Raw genomic sequence first — 17,268 nt, 5'->3', positions numbered from 1 at the left:
TGGCGGCGGAGATCAAGCTGCCCAAGAAGGCAGCCTGGGAAGCCACAGAGGGTGCAGCTGGCGGGCGTTCAGGGAAAGGGGAGGCTGCCGGCAAAGCCACGCAGCTCCCCCACTCACTAGGGCGTCCCTGAGAGCCAGCGCCCTGGCGCAACATACCACTAAGACGAATGGGAAAGACGGCTCTGTCTGTATGCATGAAAACCAGATTTGTACTCCTTCTGCCTCTGTCTGAGGGGAGAGATTAGCACAAGCTTTGTTTATGAACCTCCTCATGGAGCATCACATGTTAACATTACCTGGGCAGTGTTGGGGAGAGGTATAAACCTGCTGCTACGCTGTACAGATGTTATATACCCTCATAGAATCAAGTTGGAAGGGATCCCAAGGGTCATCTAGTCCAACCCCCTACAATGTAGGAATATTTTCCCCAACGTGGGAATCAAATTCACACCCTTGAAAGTAAGAGCCTCATGCTCTACCAGCTGAGCTATTCCAACTCAACAAGGCCAATGCTTTTTCAGTAGAACCAATTTACGAGTCTAGGTATCTGCCATCAAGTGTTGGAGCAAAAGCGAAGAGAAATTAACTGACATGTTTTCATGTGGCATTTCGGATTTTGTAGCCAAGAGCAAAATGCACAACTCTTGCGTTAGTTAATAATGGCAGGCGGACTCATCTGTTCCAGAAGAGGGACCATCTCCCACTGAGCTGTTTGTGGTGGACTCTCCTTCTTTGGAGGTTTTTAAGAAGAGGTTGGAGGGCTACGTGGGGGTTGGACTAGACGCCCCTTGGGGTCCCTTCCAACTCTACAATTCTATGATTCCATGATGTTTTAATTCCCTTTATTTGGAAGGATGAGGTATTAGATTATATGCTGGATGTAAAGGGGATTGGGGTTGCTTGTGCATAGATGTAGCTGCTGCTCTAGGCAACGTTCCCTGGCTAAACCTTTCCCTGGCTGGACAGCCCTTTCTCCGTGGCTGTCTCAGTCACTGGCAGAATCCGTTAGTGGGCATTTCCTGAACTTCCTCCAACATAAAAACTCCTTGACACCAAGTCTCCGCCTAGATTCCCTGCGCGGAAGTCTCCTGCGCAGAGTGGGCGTGGCCAGCAGAGGTCCTGGACTCTCCCCGCTGGTCTCTGTGGAAGAGTCCTGGAGCTCTCTCTCCGAAGTCCCTCCCTGCTCCCCTTTCTCCCAGGTGTCACGCTGATTTCCTTCCCCAACGGAAGTGTTCTCTCTCCCTCTGCTGGTCCCTTCTCCCGCATGATTGGGGAGCCTTACCTCCACTCTTGGCTCCGATGGCAGTTCCCTGACACTGGAGCTCTTGAGCGAGCCTTTGTTAGTGCACTACTGGGCTAGATGGAGAGTCTGACCACTTCCTATGCTCCTGTGTAAAGTGTAGGGTTTTCATTTCAAGCATAGATGAGAAGAGCCGGCTGGACCAGCCTCTGTTCCAGCTTTCCTCTTCATCACAGTGGTCAGCAAGATGCCTATGGGAAGCCTGCAAGACAGACCTGAGTGCAACATATGATTCCCAGCCACTGGTAGGAGGCGGCACATTGCCTCTGACGCTGGAGGAAGATCTTTCCCCCCTCCTGTGCATTTTGGAAGAAAATATTAGAGTTGCTACTTGCCTGAAGCAAAATGTCAAGGCAAATCTGTACAGATTCCTGCTTGGGCAAAAAGGGAGCTAAGAGAGTTTCAGAAGACTAGCAGAACTGTCAGGATAGGGCACCACTCACATATCCCTTATTTTATATCCCCACTTTTGTCCAAAGCAAAATGTAGAGAGAATTTGAGCCTTTGATGACATGAATGGGAAGCTAAAAAGAAAGATGTTGGTAAGTCTAATGACATTTCACAAGGGAAGTTGGGTTGGGGAAGGGGCACATTCCTGCCTCTGATTTCTAAGGTGAATTCGTATTTAGGAATTACACCGCAAATACAAATGTCTGATGAGGTGACCGTGAGACTCACACAATGCTAAGGCATTTGTTTGAATACCTATACTCCTAAGTAGTTATGCATTTCCCCAACCCTGCTTTATTCATTTGTCTTCTCTCTCTCTCTCTCTCTCTCTGTGTGTGTGTGTGTGTGTGTGTGTGTGAGAGAGAGAGAGAGAGAGAGTGATTTCCAGGCACAGCAGTGCTGAGAAGGACTGATCAGCCATAGGTCTCTCCACAGTTCTCACAGCACCTTCAAAAACACTGTTTTTAGAAGAAATTATAGCAGCTGCAATGCAAGGACCAACTTCTGTATTCACTGTTCAGATCAGACAGGCATCTTTCCTTGACGGTTCTTTGCTTTGCCCTTGGCTGCAGTTGTGCGTACAAGAAAATGCACTCAGCTGTAGATGTATGGTTTTGCCCATCTTCTGGTTCCTCTGCTACCAAGGCAGGTATCTGACACATGCACTAATAGCAGGTGGGTGGGGTGGGATTGTCACATTGCTCGTTGCCTTAAAATAAGTACTGGCGTGCCCTGGCAAAATTATTTCAGTGACCCTATGGAAGATCTTGGGGGTCTCTCAGAAAATGGATTTCCTGGGGGCTGAAACTCTGTGTCATTTCTGGGAAAGGGAGCCCCACCCCTCAACTGCTTGTGATCATATCACACTGTGTGTCACTTTTGTCTGGAATTTTGATTATCACCTTCTATTAATAAAACTCACTGTAATCGAGCAAGATGATTTTTCAAAAGGTATTTGTTAATCAAGGAGGGAATCTGAGGGGGGGAAATAGGAACTGGGTAGAGGAAGCAATTAATTGGTGAAGTGGAGGCGGGATGACAGTTGACGTTGGGGATTGAGAAAATACAATATATGGTGGGAGAAACTGAGGAAGGAGCAGTTCATTCAGGGGAAATTTGGAGGAAAAGCATTTGTGGGAATTGGGGAGGGGAGGTAAATTCTGAGAGGGGAAAATAGAGTAATGAGAATGTGTGTGTGAAGGGGAATCAGGAGAAAGCAATAGCATGGAAACAGAGCATGACGCTCTGGGGTGGGGGTGGGGGGCAGAAAAGCAGCAGAAAGGAGCTTAAGCTGCATTGATTTCAGGAAGGGAGATGGGCTTAACTTACCTATTGAAATTAATGGGACTTACGAATGCTGCACTTTGGCTGGACTGCGCTCTGCGTAAGTAAATACTTCCAGTGAGGAAAAGCCTCCCTCCTTGCTGTACATGCAGAAAATCTAAAACAGGCCACCTTAACAATGCACTGCTGTACTACAGGGAGAAGGGAGAATGTAGGACGGAATAATCGCACAGGAGGAACTTGAGCTGGTCAGCTCTTTTCTCAGCTGAGGTCCTGACCCCAAAACCTCTATTATTGTTGTCTGCATTGCAGCCTAACAAAGATTTATTTAATCACTCTGCCAATACTGCGTGCACATTCCAAATAAAACATTATTCCAAATCAGCACTATTTTAGTTAACTTTCGAATCTCAGGCCACACTACAGTGGAATTTCAGAAAAACCCAAAATATGTGATAAACAGGCAGTGTTTGTAGATCTGATTCAACACTACTAAGTTCCTTTGCTTTTCTTCTTGCAGAAACACAGAAAGGGGGGCTATTATAATTAGAAGTCACTGCTTGAAAACACAGCTACTTGTATTTACTACTGAATCTTTTTTCTTTTTATTGTTAGGATTCTAAGGAAACCTTCTGTTACTAGGTGCTAGAATAGAAATACTGGCTGCCGCTTTCAACTATGGTGCACAACTGAGTAAAAGGTGTGCCTAGGTTCCTTTGAAAGTACAGTGATGCAATTAAATTGCATAGTGTAATACTTAAGTTTCAAGAAATTCAGTGGTAAGCTGCAGAGCAACCAGCTTTTAGACATCAAAATAACTTTAGTTGCAATAGTTATATTTCACAAGACGGTGTTGCTATACAGTACACATCACTGCATGTTGCGATTAAAAGAATACAATGGACCCTGTTTTTTTGGTATATGCATTAGGCCTGAACCAGGTATAGTAAGGTACCATAAGTACATGCACAGCGCAAGACAGCGCAGTGCTTCAAGACATGCATTCCAATTCACATTTCAAATATAGATGGAATCCCTTGCCTACTAATCAGGTGACTCACATCTGAATACAGTCACACATCCGGACACACACACAATCTCACATAAATTTTAAAAAGTAATTCACGCATGCCCCACTTTGTGAAATCAAGATTGTTTGAAGGAGAAATACTTATTTTTCACATTATTTTTCTTTTTAGAAAAGCACTGCCAATCCAGAGACTGCCCTCATGTTTGAATGAATGTGAACAGTGTGCAATGTGACCCAGAAGTCGTTTGCTGTGTCCACTGTGCTGATCTTTGTCAATGCCAAGTGAAAACCCAAGATGCAGAAACTGACATTTCTAAGCGACCAGCTCAAGTTATAGTGTTCATACACACTATGAAATATGCATAATACTTGCAAAAAATGGCCCAGTGTAACATGAGAATCAATTTTGGTGCATCTTGATACATTTCAATACAGGAGGAAATTCATCCTGCCAACTGCAGCCCATGAAGCATATAAGGTAGACCTCCAATGGTTCAAAAACGCTATTGATTTTGCTGCAAAAACAGGAAGCTTGTCATGCACCTGGTTACAAACAATACAAGCCTGCTAGGCTACATCATTTGGTCTGATGAATCAAGAATAACCTTAGAGTACCTAGGGTACCTTTACCTTTACCCAGGAAAATGCATGAGCTCTCCAACCCAACCCAATATAGTTGTTCTATCAAAGCAATGGGGCATCAGGCAATACAAATTCATTCCATTGGTTTAGATGCTGCCCAAACTGCTGCCTGTTTAACTGGTGTTCGTTCGCTGGACTTGCCCCAAAGTAAGGGAGCATAGGATTGCCTTAGGGCTGAAATACTAAACACATTTCCAAGAAAGCAAGACTTACTTCCAAGTAAACATGCATAAGATTGTGCTGTAAATTGGTACTAACTTTAGCTGCTTTGGGCTCAAGTCCTGTAATGCATAAAGGAGTGTAAAAAAATACACCTCAAGTACTATTTCCATCTTGAGGGTAGAAATTGGGCAATTGCGCTTAGTTGTTGCCTGATCAATTTGCTTGCAACAGCAGGAAAAAACTTCATGCATCACAAAAATGCATGTTTTCTATATGTGGAGATTCATCTTACAGGCATTATTTCTAAGTAGGAAATGTTAGCATATAAAGTAGTCCTCAGTGTTATCCTGTCCCACTGAGAATTGACTGAATCAACAACTGCGCTGGAGCAAAGGAGCAGAGGGATCTTTGAGTCTGAAGGACGAGGATACTTCTGACTACAGTGTGGAAAGATCTTTGGGGGATAATAGATGCTACATCTTATATGAATTACTATGGTGTCTCTATGTACTCTGTTGGGGTTTGCAGTTTATGCAGGCTGAAAAGTAACTGATACATAAAGAAAGATGCAGAGCAAGAAACAACGTGATCAATGGATTACACAGGAATTATTGCCGTTTACTCCCAGATGAAAAATACCTAAGTGTATCTCTGCCTATTATTAATAATTATACATAAGAAAACATGAAAACCTATCAAGACGCTGATCCCAAGGTGTTTACGATCTAAAATTGGCTGTGGGAAAGATAGGGCAACAAAGGGAGAGGAGGTAATAGCTGTCTGTCTATAGCAAATATAAACATCAACTATGAACATCACTTTTCACAGAAATATTAAATCCTAGAATTCTGTTTTGCTGTTGAGGAAAACAGTTCGTCCCAGAAAATGTTGAACATGTTGGATCTCATTCTGCCGCAAACCAAATTTCCGCTTAATTTTAGGCCAAGTAGAACTGTGTATTTAAAAAGTTGTCAAATGTAAATGGGTCACTGTTTTCATATCTTAAACATCTGTTGTTTATACCCAAGAAAGCACACTGGGGGCAAGGAAATTAATTCCTCAATTGCTGTCAACTGAGTTAGGGAACAGCAATAAACAGCTTACTGTAAAGCCTCCAGCTACAATAAAACTGCTGTCAATAAAGTGTGGCTGATATGGTTTTGCTGTGCCAGAAAAATATATCCTTTGAAAATGAAAATCTGAAATGGTAACTAGAAGATCCTTCCTTGTCCCTATACACAAAGGAACTCTATTACAAAACTCTGATAGCGCTGAACTCTTAGCATCTTACTCCCTCCCCCTGACACACACACATGTGATGCGATTTAAGAAAGTTATACATTGCACTTCAATGGAAAAACAAACCTTAATGATTCATACACACAACAGAAAAACCACCACATGCATAAAAAAAATCCCCAGTGAATTTTTAAAAAAAGGGAAGTAGGAAGCTTCTTGCAGTTTAAACTGAATGCCTTGCTTAGCATTTCTACTGCTGCTATTGAAAGTAGTATTATCGCTTAAGGTTATATTCCAATTTCCATTACAACCCCCTGTTTTCACATGCTTTTCACTTCGTTTAAAAAAAAAAAAAAAGAAAATCTTTTCAGCCGACATTTTCCATGCTTGGTCTCAGCTCAGAGATGAATTTCTTTAGACAGCTGAACAAAACCTGCTACCTTTTTTTAAAAAAAGAAGTTATATAAGAATGGGGCAATGTACAGCATTTTCAGTCTTACCACAATTTTAAAATCTTTACTTCTTACTTGCACATATATATATATCTGTGTTTGTGCATACACACACACATAGCTATATATATATATATATATATGGAAGTAATGAGTAAGGTTTTAAAATTGTGGCAAGACTGAAAATGCAGTGCATTGCCCCAGTCTTATGCACACACACACCAGCAACACAATGCAAGAACATATTTTTGCCATTCTTCACTAACACTGTGGAACTGGAACAGTTGTGGCTGCCACATAATGGTTGTTCCACGGCTGTAAGAAATCAGCCTTTTAGTGTGGGAACACCGACAACCTTGGGACGTCCTGCCTATGCGAGTCACACAGGCGCCTTTGCTGTAAGATTTTTGGGCCCCACTTAAACAAATTTAGTTTAGGCAAGCCTATCTATCCAGACATGTAGACGCTGAAATGCTTTAATCTTTTTTTTTTTTAAAAAAAATCCATTCTTTAATTTTGTTTTTTTTTACTATAAGTTTTATTATTCCATGTAATCTGCTTGAGAGGTTTTACGACAATCAAGTGGTATGTAACTGTTGCTAAACAAATAAAATAAGCAAATAGGCAAAATCATGAAACCAAAATGTTTGGATTGACAGAACGTGTGGGCCCTCTTCTTTACACAATGCGGTTCCACTGTGGTTTTCCACAACTCTTCTTTCTGCCTACACTCTTAGTTTTATGAGAATGCTTAAAAGAGGTTTTGGTGGTGTTTATCAGCTCTTATAGTAAATATAAGAAGGAAATAAATCACAGTACAACAAGCCACCTGGGAGGGGATTGCGCCTTCTTAGCTTAGTTAACTACAGCACTAGCTTCTTGTCAGGAGTTTTCTGCATTGCTTAAGGGAGCCCTATATTCATTTTATAGTTTCCTCTACAATTATTTAAGGTTCTATCATATATATATATATATATATATATATATATATATATATGCACCCCATCATATTTTATGAGAGACAACATTGCTCAAGTACTCAGTTGGCCCAGTGCCAATAAACATGATGAAGACTAATGAATACAGTTCCTAATCATTGTCACTCCGTGCTGGAATCCTTGCTTTGCAACCTGGAGGATTTGTACTCAACTGCCCATGAGCCGTAAATCAAGGGAAATATTCCATCTCAGGCCCTGTAAGATGGTTTTGCTTTTCCATGGGACTAAAATCAGAGTGTTCAGATTAGCCTTATCCAGTCTGAAAAGCTTGCAGAATTTACATAAAACTTAACAACAGTTCTTGACAAACTGTGCTTAAGATGGAAATGGAAGGAAATGCTTCTGATCTCTTCCCCACAGCCAATGTGTCCAATTGGTGCGGCTTCATCTAAGGCGGCAATTCCTATCCTTCAGGACCTGCTCTACTCAAAGCACTCATCTTCTCCTTTATGACAACAGAATTCTTTGCAGCTCCCATGCCTCTGGGGGGCCACAGGTTCTGCTCTTAAACTTACACACTTGCATTTAACATTATTGGTATACCAGTTCTAAATACCTTTGTTGACATTTGTGTTAAGGAATTCAGAATAATATTCTAATAAAATAATGATAAATAATAATATAACATCGCAGCTCACGAAGTTTAATTGTTAAATATTCTTTATCCTGAGTATTTATTTGCTAGTCTTGCAAATCTTAGGATCAGTCCATTACCTCAAATTAATCAATGTCATCTAGGATTCTAGGCTAGGCTTTTCTTTTCTTTTAAATGTTTTCCTTTACAACAGTCCAATAGACCAAGGCTCAGGTGGAATCACTAACAACCTGAACATTGCCTGCTTCAAGGCAAGACTTCTTTAAAGGAATGTGGGGTAAAAAATATAAAACCCAACAGTACTAAAATATTCCCCCTTCACAATAAGGATGATTTTCAAATGTTAGGTTCTTCAGAGCAAAACAAACGGCATTGTCTCCTAGTCTTTAGCTATACTCAGACTGGTTACTTAAATCAGGGCTACGTTATTGAGCTTAACCCAGGCAAAGGGTGTGTTCTTGCATATTCCTAACAGAACAACTGTTGAAAAATGACAGCCGATTTTGGGACTGCTCCATTTTTTTATTATACAGCTGACTTAAAGGTGGGTGCAAAGATATAGCGCAATCTATAGTGGTGAATTCTCCTGCACGTCTGAATGAAATAAACCTGATCCACACAAGAGTGCAGCCATTTTCTTCTATAGCTTCCACTTCTGCAGAGTTTGCTTGGGAGACTCTTCTATGGTGCTACACCCCATATTTATCAAGAATAATAATGAAGCAGTAAGACACTTACTGCTGCCCTCCAACAACCCAAGAGGTTCTTCTCCTGATGAGAGTGTATAAAACATGCCAGGTTCTCCCACAGAAACACCACTGAACTAAATCAGGAGCTATGCAATAGCTTCTTCATTCATTTCAATGGGGTTTGTGCACTTCACAAGGACTGTGCTATTTGCCAGTATTTTAGGACTACTAACCATAAACTGATGAATGGCCTGAGCAAAACCTTTTGAAAACAAAACTATCTGTTGAGATTTGCACCATGAATTGCAACACTCAATGAAAACCACAGCAACTGTACAGTGGTGCCCCGCAAGACGAAATTAATTTGTTCCGCAATTTTTGTCGTCTAGCGAATTTTTCGTCTTGCGAAGCACGAAATCCCATAGGAATGCATTGAAAATCAATTAATGCGTTCCTATGGTCAAAAAAAGTCCAAACAAAGCCAAATTTGGTACAACAACAGTTTATTAACTGCTCTTTAAAGTCACACATACTGTAAAGAGCAGTTCAAAAATTGAAGGGAAAATAAATTAACTTTATAAAGAAAACATGTCTGTTTTTAGACAAAGAAAACAAAGTCGCGAGACGTTTTCGTCTTGCGAAGCAAGCCCATAGGAAAATTTGTCTTGCGAGGCAAATCGAAAACGGAAAAACCTTTCGTCTAGCAAGTTTTTTGTCTTGCGAGGCATTCGTCTTGCGAGGTACCACTGTACCAGTTTTGATCTATAGCCCGATACTGATGGTTATAATCGCGTATCAGCACAGAACTTTTATGAAATGGAGAACCTAGCGTTCATATCAAGCCTTGACATGTAAACCAACATCCATTTAACTACTCACTGGGCAGTATCACCACCTCAAACCGTATGGTCACCTTTCCATTGGTTAAAATGAAGGTTGCCTAGTTGCTGCTGACAACGAACATCCAGAATCCCACTAGCTTAATAAGAGAGCACCCTTATTTTGGACTGTATTTATTGATAAGACAAGAGTTCTGTACCATTTGAAAGCTTGTTGATCTACCAGTGAAAGAAGGTGCTGTCTGAATCACTTTGGATCTTATCCATCCCTCATCACAATCCAATTATGCATCATTAAAAATAGCAAATCCACATTTACAGTTGTGATGCAATTAAAACTGTAAGTCAAGTGTTTATCCTCTCTCCTCTTTTTTTACAATAATAAAGAAGATACAGAGGAACACTTTGCGTTTAATTTTCCCTCACCCTGAATCCTTGAGTCTCTTGGGTGGTGCTTACATGCTCTGCCAGGTAAATCGGTTTGGATTTGTGATCTTAATCTCCATTTGACTCCTCAAAGAAGTTAAGACTCATTCTTGTAACAGAGCCCAGGAAATGAAAACTAAAGTGGAACAGAAGCGCTTAACATCAAAATAATGTGAGAAATCTGAGTAACAAAAATAAAAGATGATAAAGAGGGGGAGAGCACAATCTAATCTCAAGTTCTACTGATATCCAGAGGTTTAACGGTTGGTGAGTTTCATGATTCTGTTGATGTTGTTGTTATCTGGAGGGAAGTGCATAAATGACTGTGGATGTTATTTTAGGAGCCTAAGATGCTGTGAAATACTTCTGAAGGAGATATCTGTGTAAAGATTTCCCCCTCAAATGTCTTTTAAGGGATTTATTGAGTGTTCTGGGGACCATTACTTCAACAAGATACTTCCTAAGTGTGGGCTTTAAATACAGTGCCTTGTTATCCAAGATACGTCCAAAAGTCAAGATGCAATTTTGAGAAGCATAACATACAGCTGGGGAAATGACTCAAGCTAAAGAATGGTCACCATTCACCTCTCCTGGCACAAACCTATTAAAAAGTATCTTCCCCTGTTCTCTTGACTATGGCCCCTGTGATCAGCCCAAACAATTCACCAAAACACAAGAGAATATAATGCCAACAGCGATATGTGCTTGACAGCTAAAGCCTTAGACAATTGATGCAATGAAAACTAAGCGCTAAGGAGCCACTGCAAAACACGCTAGCTTAACTACCGGTCGCTTCAGTGCGACTGTCATTAAATAAAAGGTTTCTTTGGCTTTAGTACCAGTTTGAACCTTCCCTCCCCCATTTCTTATCTGCTGCAGGACTGGCAGCTAGCCAGCCCCAAGCCACATAGTACCTTAGTGCCATCTACAGGCCGATCCTGACATTCTAATTTAGTGGCAAAAGACAAGCACCAGTGAAATGAATTAGACAGCACCGCATTTAAATCTTTATTAGCAAGGAATTATTTGACCTAAGAAACAATGCCCCCACCCCACCCCCCCAAAAAACCCTAATGCTGGATTTGGTTGAAATACGAAATTTTCCTAACATCCTAATCCTTTTTTCATATGGCATGTTTCACAGCTTAAAAATGAGTAATGACAGATCACTTATGCACTATAGTATGAGAACATATTTACAATGGAGTGATTTCTCTCTCTGCATAATTCATGTTTTATTCAAAGCAAAAAGCATTCGTTCTGAAAGTGTACTTTGGCCATTTTTTAAAAAAACAAAACACAAACAAAACAAAAATCCTCTTGTCTAACAGACACACAACTTTACTACTGTACAACAAAAATCGTTGTAATTCAAAACAGAGGAAGACTTCCTGATAGCTTAGTTATAGCCTGCCAAACAAACACAGTGCAACACAATCTTTGAGCCTTTGTGAGGGCAAAAATTAACCCCCTGAACGACAATAACTTACAAATGTTCCAAATCAGTTTGAAATAAACAAAAACAATATAAACTTAAGCCAGCCTCGTGTGTAACCAACTTTTCTTTTATCAGAAGCTAACACATTTAATCCTGAAACGTTCAATATATATGTAGATATATATTTTTCCCTTTGAGTTGAAATTGGCAGATTGAAAAATATGTTTTCTTCTTCAGTAAACCTCTATACTAAGATGTTCTTGACAAACTTCACACAATTGCCTTTAACCTCTGACTAAGTAGGTAGGTGTGCGTGTGAATGCATGAATGAACTGGTACGTGAGTGTGTGCATGTCATTCTTTCTAAAACAAAAAAAGTTGGCAACTTACAACTTTGGACCATCATATTCATTCTAAAAATGCATAGTCCTGCCCCAGAGAGATACTAAAGGGACAGGTATTTCCCCCGCTTTGCTCTATGCATATTATAACTAAGCTAAAATTACAGTGAAAGAAAACATATCCTGGCACTTTAGTACTGGTTGAGTGGGCACTTATATGCAGTACTTATAGACCAGTAAAAGTGCTCGTTTACCTGTCTGGTGTGCAAGGGGCCCTTTGTCTTGAAGCCTCCTTGGGAACTGCACTCTGAGGCACTGAAGTGATCTGAACTAGTGGAAGAGCGTTTGGAAAGGGTATCACAACCCCCAACAAAGGTGTTGTCCAAAGGGAGTTCCTGAATCACGTGGTGCTTTTTCACCGAGACGGGAGTGTCAGGCTTAAGATGGAAAGCGGACTGTGGAGAGGCAGATTTGTAATGCTTAGCAAGATCAGGGCTGTTAGGCTTAAAGGTGGTGGGTGGGGCCGTGCCCCAGTCAAATCTTCCTATACTTTGCTCCTCCAGCTCAGCTGGAAGGCTAATGGTCCCGTTGATAGGTTCATGAACGGCATCCTCCGGTTTGGATTCCTCAATGGTAACAAAATTCAACAGGGAACTCTTGGGAGACTTCCTTTTCTTCCGCTTCTTTTTCTTGTTCTGTTTGTTCTCCTGATTGGGAGACATCCACTCTGCCCCTTGCTTGCTCCTTTGGGCAGCTTTGAAGCGGGAGGCGTGGCGGCAGCGGACCAGAACAGTGACAAAGATCACCACAATGACCACCATGGCCCCTGCCACAATAGCAATCATGATGGTAAGGTAGTCCTCGTTTTGATAAGGCTGGCTGCTGTCCCCGATGTTCCTGTCCAAAGGTGTTTCCATAGTCCTGCGGATCAAGTCATAAATATAAGAGGCGTTTCCAGCCGTGTCATTGACGTACAAAAACACAAGCACAAGGGTATGCAGAGATTTAGGATAACCCAGGTCACTGATATTGACCACTAATCGATGCAGCCCTACATCAGTAGGAGCAGGTTTTTCTTCCAGGGTAATGTTACCCGTCACCGGATCAATACGGAACAAACCTTTGTTGTTTCCACTTACGATTGTATATTTCAGCTCAGCGTTCATTCCCGTGTCAATGTCAACAGCAAACACTTCAGCCACAACAGAGCCAGGGATAGCAGAGAGAGGCACCAGCTTAAAAGAAGTATTTGAAGGTGGGTAGATGACCACAGGGCTGTTGTCATTAACATCCATGACATTTATAGTGACTTTTGCGGTAGAAGAACGAGGCGGTTGTCCTCCATCGATGGCCTTGACGTCAAAGGTGTAGGAACTCTGCTGCTCTCGGTCAAAAGAAACGTTGGACTTTATAACTCCAGAGTAAGGATCCAGAACAAAGTTCTCATTGTCATTCAGGATGGAAAGAGTGACAGCTTTATTTTCTCCTGCATCTGCATCAGTCACTGTGATCACTCCTACGGTGCTATACTTTGGTAAGTTCTCCGACACAAAAAACTGAAAATGGTTATGAGTAAATTTGGGGCTGTTGTCATTCTCGTCCAATACTGTAACGATTACAGCAGCTTGACTTTGCAGGGGAGGGGTGCCATTGTCTCGGGCCGTAACAGTAAAAATGAACCTCTCCTGCTCTTCTCTGTCAAAGACTCGGGAAGCTGTCAAAACCCCTGTCTTTCGATCCAAATCAAAAAAGGAGGCGTTGGGGCCAAGCTGATAAACAATGTCTGCATTTTTCCCACTGTCCTCATCTGTGGCACTAATAGTTGTTAAGTACAGACCACGGCGGTTGTTTTCGGAAACGGACAGCTCAATTACAGGCTGGCTGAAAATTGGAGGGTTGTCATTTTCATCTTCCAGCTTAACTCTTACTAGGGCGGTCTGGTTCAAACTGGGCTTGCCAGAATCGGAGGCAACTATTTTAAAGCTGAATTCTTTGGTGCCCTCATAGTCCAGCAAGGAAGAGGTCTCTAACAAGTACTGGTTGTCATAAACAGCCTTCAAGTGGAATGGCACTTCTCTCTCAATGAAACAGATCACTTTGCCATTCACATCAGTATCCTTATCTGAGACCGTAATTAGGGCAATCTTGGTATTGATGGGGTCTTTCTCAGATAAGTACACTGTGCCATTGATGGGACTTATAATGTACCTGAGGTCTATGTTAGGGGGGTTATCGTTAACATCAGTCACATTGATGGAAACAGTTGCCCGGGCAGGTGTAGAGCTACCATCACTGGCCAGCACCGTCACCTTGTGGATGGCAGTTTCCTCTCGGTCTAAGGCCCTCTGAACTGTCACCAGCCCAGTTGTGTTGTTTAAAGCAAAGAGTCTTTTAGTTGCAGGAGCAACCTGGGCACCAAAAATATATCTGATTTCCGCATTGCTTCCTATATCTGCGTCTGTGGCATGCAGCTGAATGACCGAGGTACCTACAGGGGCATTCTCTGGTATGTGAACCTCCACCTGACTCTCTTTAAAAACCGGCCTGTTGTCATTGACATCACTTACTGTGACCTGGAGGATAGCTGTGCTCGATTTCTGGGGGGTGCCTCCATCCTCGACTTTGATTTTCATGACATAGGTATCTTTGTGCTCCCTGTCCAAGTTCTGCTGCACAATCAGCTGAGGCCACTTCTCCCCTTCTGGAGTTTCCACGATATCCAGCCCAAAGACACTTTGCCCATTCAAAAGTTCATAGTGCTGCACCCCATTGAAACCAGTGTCGGGGTCTGTGGCTGACGGGATTGGAAAGCGGCTGTTGATCAGAGTGTTTTCAGGTATGGAGATGTTGATGACAGGGGAGGGAAACATGGGGGCATTGTCATTGGTATCCTTCACAATTATTTTGATCTTGATCAGCCGAAAGAAGTCGTTTGGGAGAATCACCACCTCCAGCTCAAAGAAGCACTCATTCTCTTCAGCATAGGCAGCTCCTGCACAGAGTCTCTCTCTGTCGATTCTGTTGGAGGTGGTAAAGATCTCCCCTGTGGTGCTGGACACTTTCACCAAAGGGGCATCCCCTGCTTTGGAGACCAGTCTGTAGACAAGACTAGCACTGGTTCCTGTGGCGGCATTGATGTGAGAAATGTTCAGATCCTTTGGTATGTTCCCGATGGGGACGTTTTCCGGTAGCTCCTCTCGGATGGTGTAAATAAGTTCTTGAGCCACAGCAGAATCCAGCCTTAAACAGGCAATCAGGGCAGCCAACAGGTAAAAATCCCTCAGGTCCATGATAATGTGTTTATAGCTCCTTCTCAGGGTTTCAAGGTTTCCACGATGGAATGCTGCTGCTGCCTCGTTCGCAAGGGGAGGACTGCAGGATGCATCACATCAGAGCTCTTGCTTCCAGACAGCCACTGTCAACACAATCACAACAACAACAACAATAAAAAAGAAGTGTTATTGACTCATTTTAACTGACACCAGATGCAACTGCCAAGCCCTGCTCCACGTTTCTGCAACACACTTACAAACACCCGGCACCTGCTTTTCTTCCTTCCTTTCGTTTGTGTGTGCAAGCAGTTCCTCTCCATGAATGTGCCAGTGTACCACACATTCGGAATGAAATTAATTAGTTACAAGATTGATGGGAGAGAAGCCGTTTTCTTCACACACACATACACATGTTTGTTCAAATCAGTCCATTGAACTGAGCATACCATCCAATGCTTTCTCCTTCCATGCCAAAATTTAGTGGAAGTTCTTTTTTAAAAAATGCATAGCATGAATTGTATGCCCACTGCAATTTAAAGCATCATGCATCCTGCCTTCTCCCAATTAAATTACCCAGCTACATTTTCCTCCCCTTCCTCTTGCTTGTGTGTTTTATCCTAGGCTAGTGCTGTAAGATGGTCTAGGATCTCTTAACGATTCAGACAAACTACTCACACTGCTGCTGCTTCTGCAGTAGCTCTCTGGCTACTTCCCATCTCTATTAACTAAGGAAGACAATAACAGGACCTCTGGTTTCTTCCCCAGAGCCAACCAAAATGTCACCTTTTCCAGATGTTCCAGTGTGCCAGTGTATGTGACTTGCATCTGCCGGAGAAGGTTCAACTTCAACATAAACAGAAGATTTGGGGAGGAGGCAGCCTTGAACCAACTCAGAAGCAGCAAGCCAGATGTTTACAAAGAAAATGCAGAAAGATGCTGTTGGGGGCTGGTTTGTTTTTTGTTACGAGGGTTGTATTGGGGGGGGGGGTGATGCAGTCAGTGACACTCGGCTGCCCCTCCGGATGTGTTATTAGCAGCAGCTGCCACACATAAATACTGCAGTCTAATAGTGCTGCTTAAGAAAGAGAGAGAGAGAGAGAGACTTCTGCTCAGATGCCCTTATGGGAGCAAATAAAGCTCCAGGCGTCCTTATAAGATTGGGGGAGGGGGAGGCGGGGAGAGTTTGGTCAGAAGCACTGATCTGACATCTGCATTAAAAGCTACGCGTTGATATCCGTGATCCTTTCCATTACACTGATGCAGGCAGGTGGGGGCTGCAGAGCCAGCAAACTCGAGCCCAAAGCAACGCGGAGATTCCCCCCTCCCGTCGGAATATACATTAAAATCAAATTATTTTTTTAAAATGCCTCCCCTTCCAAAAAAGAGAGAAGCATATGGAACTTTGCACTTACGTTGCCGCTTTTTCGTGTGCCGATGAACTGCAGCAGCAGCAGCAGCAGCAGCCGAGGAAGGATCCGATCTCCCAGGACCAAGAGACAGAGGAAGCCCCGCACAATGCATCGGGCACCCAGGTAGCCACCAAATTCGTCTTTTTGGGAGGGAGAGGAGAGGTGGAAGGGGAATCAGCAAGCAGCCGGCAAGGCGGGCGCTTCCTCCTCCAGAGCAGAGGTGTTGTTCCTCGGTGGCAAATTCACAACTCCAGAGAACAAATTCACAGTTCCGTCCGGGTTCGCCATGCTTCTCCTCTCGGCGCGTCTCTCTCGTCCTCCCTCCACCTTCTCTCCCGCTCTGCCCCTCCCTTATTTACTTGCTCTTCCTCCTCACTCCGAGGATGACGAGGAGGATGCTGATCAAAGCGATGCCGATCCCTCTCGCGGCGGCGCAGGCGACACCGCCGGTGGCTCCCCAGCCCCGGCCAAGGCGGCCGCGCAGCCCGGCGAGCGAGCCCCGCAGCCCGGCGCTGAGCGCACAGCCCGCCCGGCGCGCTTCTCCTCCGGATCAGGGCATGCCCCGCTCGGCCGCCCCGGCCGCCCGATGCCCGCGCCTGGCGCTGCGCTCGCCTTCCGCGCCGCCAGCAAACTGAGCGCGCAACTTCTTCCCGCAGAGCCCTCGCCTTGCCCGGGACCTCCTGGCTGGCTGGCGAGGCGGGC

The 17,268-nt window shown here is 43.3% G+C and overlaps 1 protein-coding gene across 11 annotated transcripts in view; it reads right to left on the bottom strand.

The window, feature by feature from the left end:
• Positions 1–17,051, bottom strand: part of PCDH9 (protocadherin 9) — a 776,382-nt gene extending 759,331 nt beyond the window's left edge. For all 11 annotated transcript variants that reach the window (XM_082221376.1, XM_082221380.1, XM_082221381.1 and 8 more), the window contains exons 1-2: positions 16,570–17,051; positions 12,140–15,300 (exon numbers count right to left, since the gene is read on the bottom strand). In XM_082221376.1, coding sequence (XP_082077502.1) covers positions 12,140–15,175 — 3,036 coding nt within the window. In that variant the 5' untranslated portion in view covers positions 15,176–15,300; positions 16,570–17,051. The remainder of the gene's footprint in view (positions 1–12,139; positions 15,301–16,569) is intronic.
• Between the last annotated feature and the right edge of the window lie 217 nt (positions 17,052–17,268).

This window comes from Podarcis vaucheri, assembly GCF_965113315.1.
Source record: "Podarcis vaucheri genome assembly, chromosome: 4".
Lineage (NCBI taxonomy): Eukaryota > Metazoa > Chordata > Lepidosauria > Squamata > Lacertidae > Podarcis > Podarcis vaucheri.
Note: the sequence above shows the minus strand (reverse complement) of the source record. Positions and strands in the feature narration are given on the sequence as shown.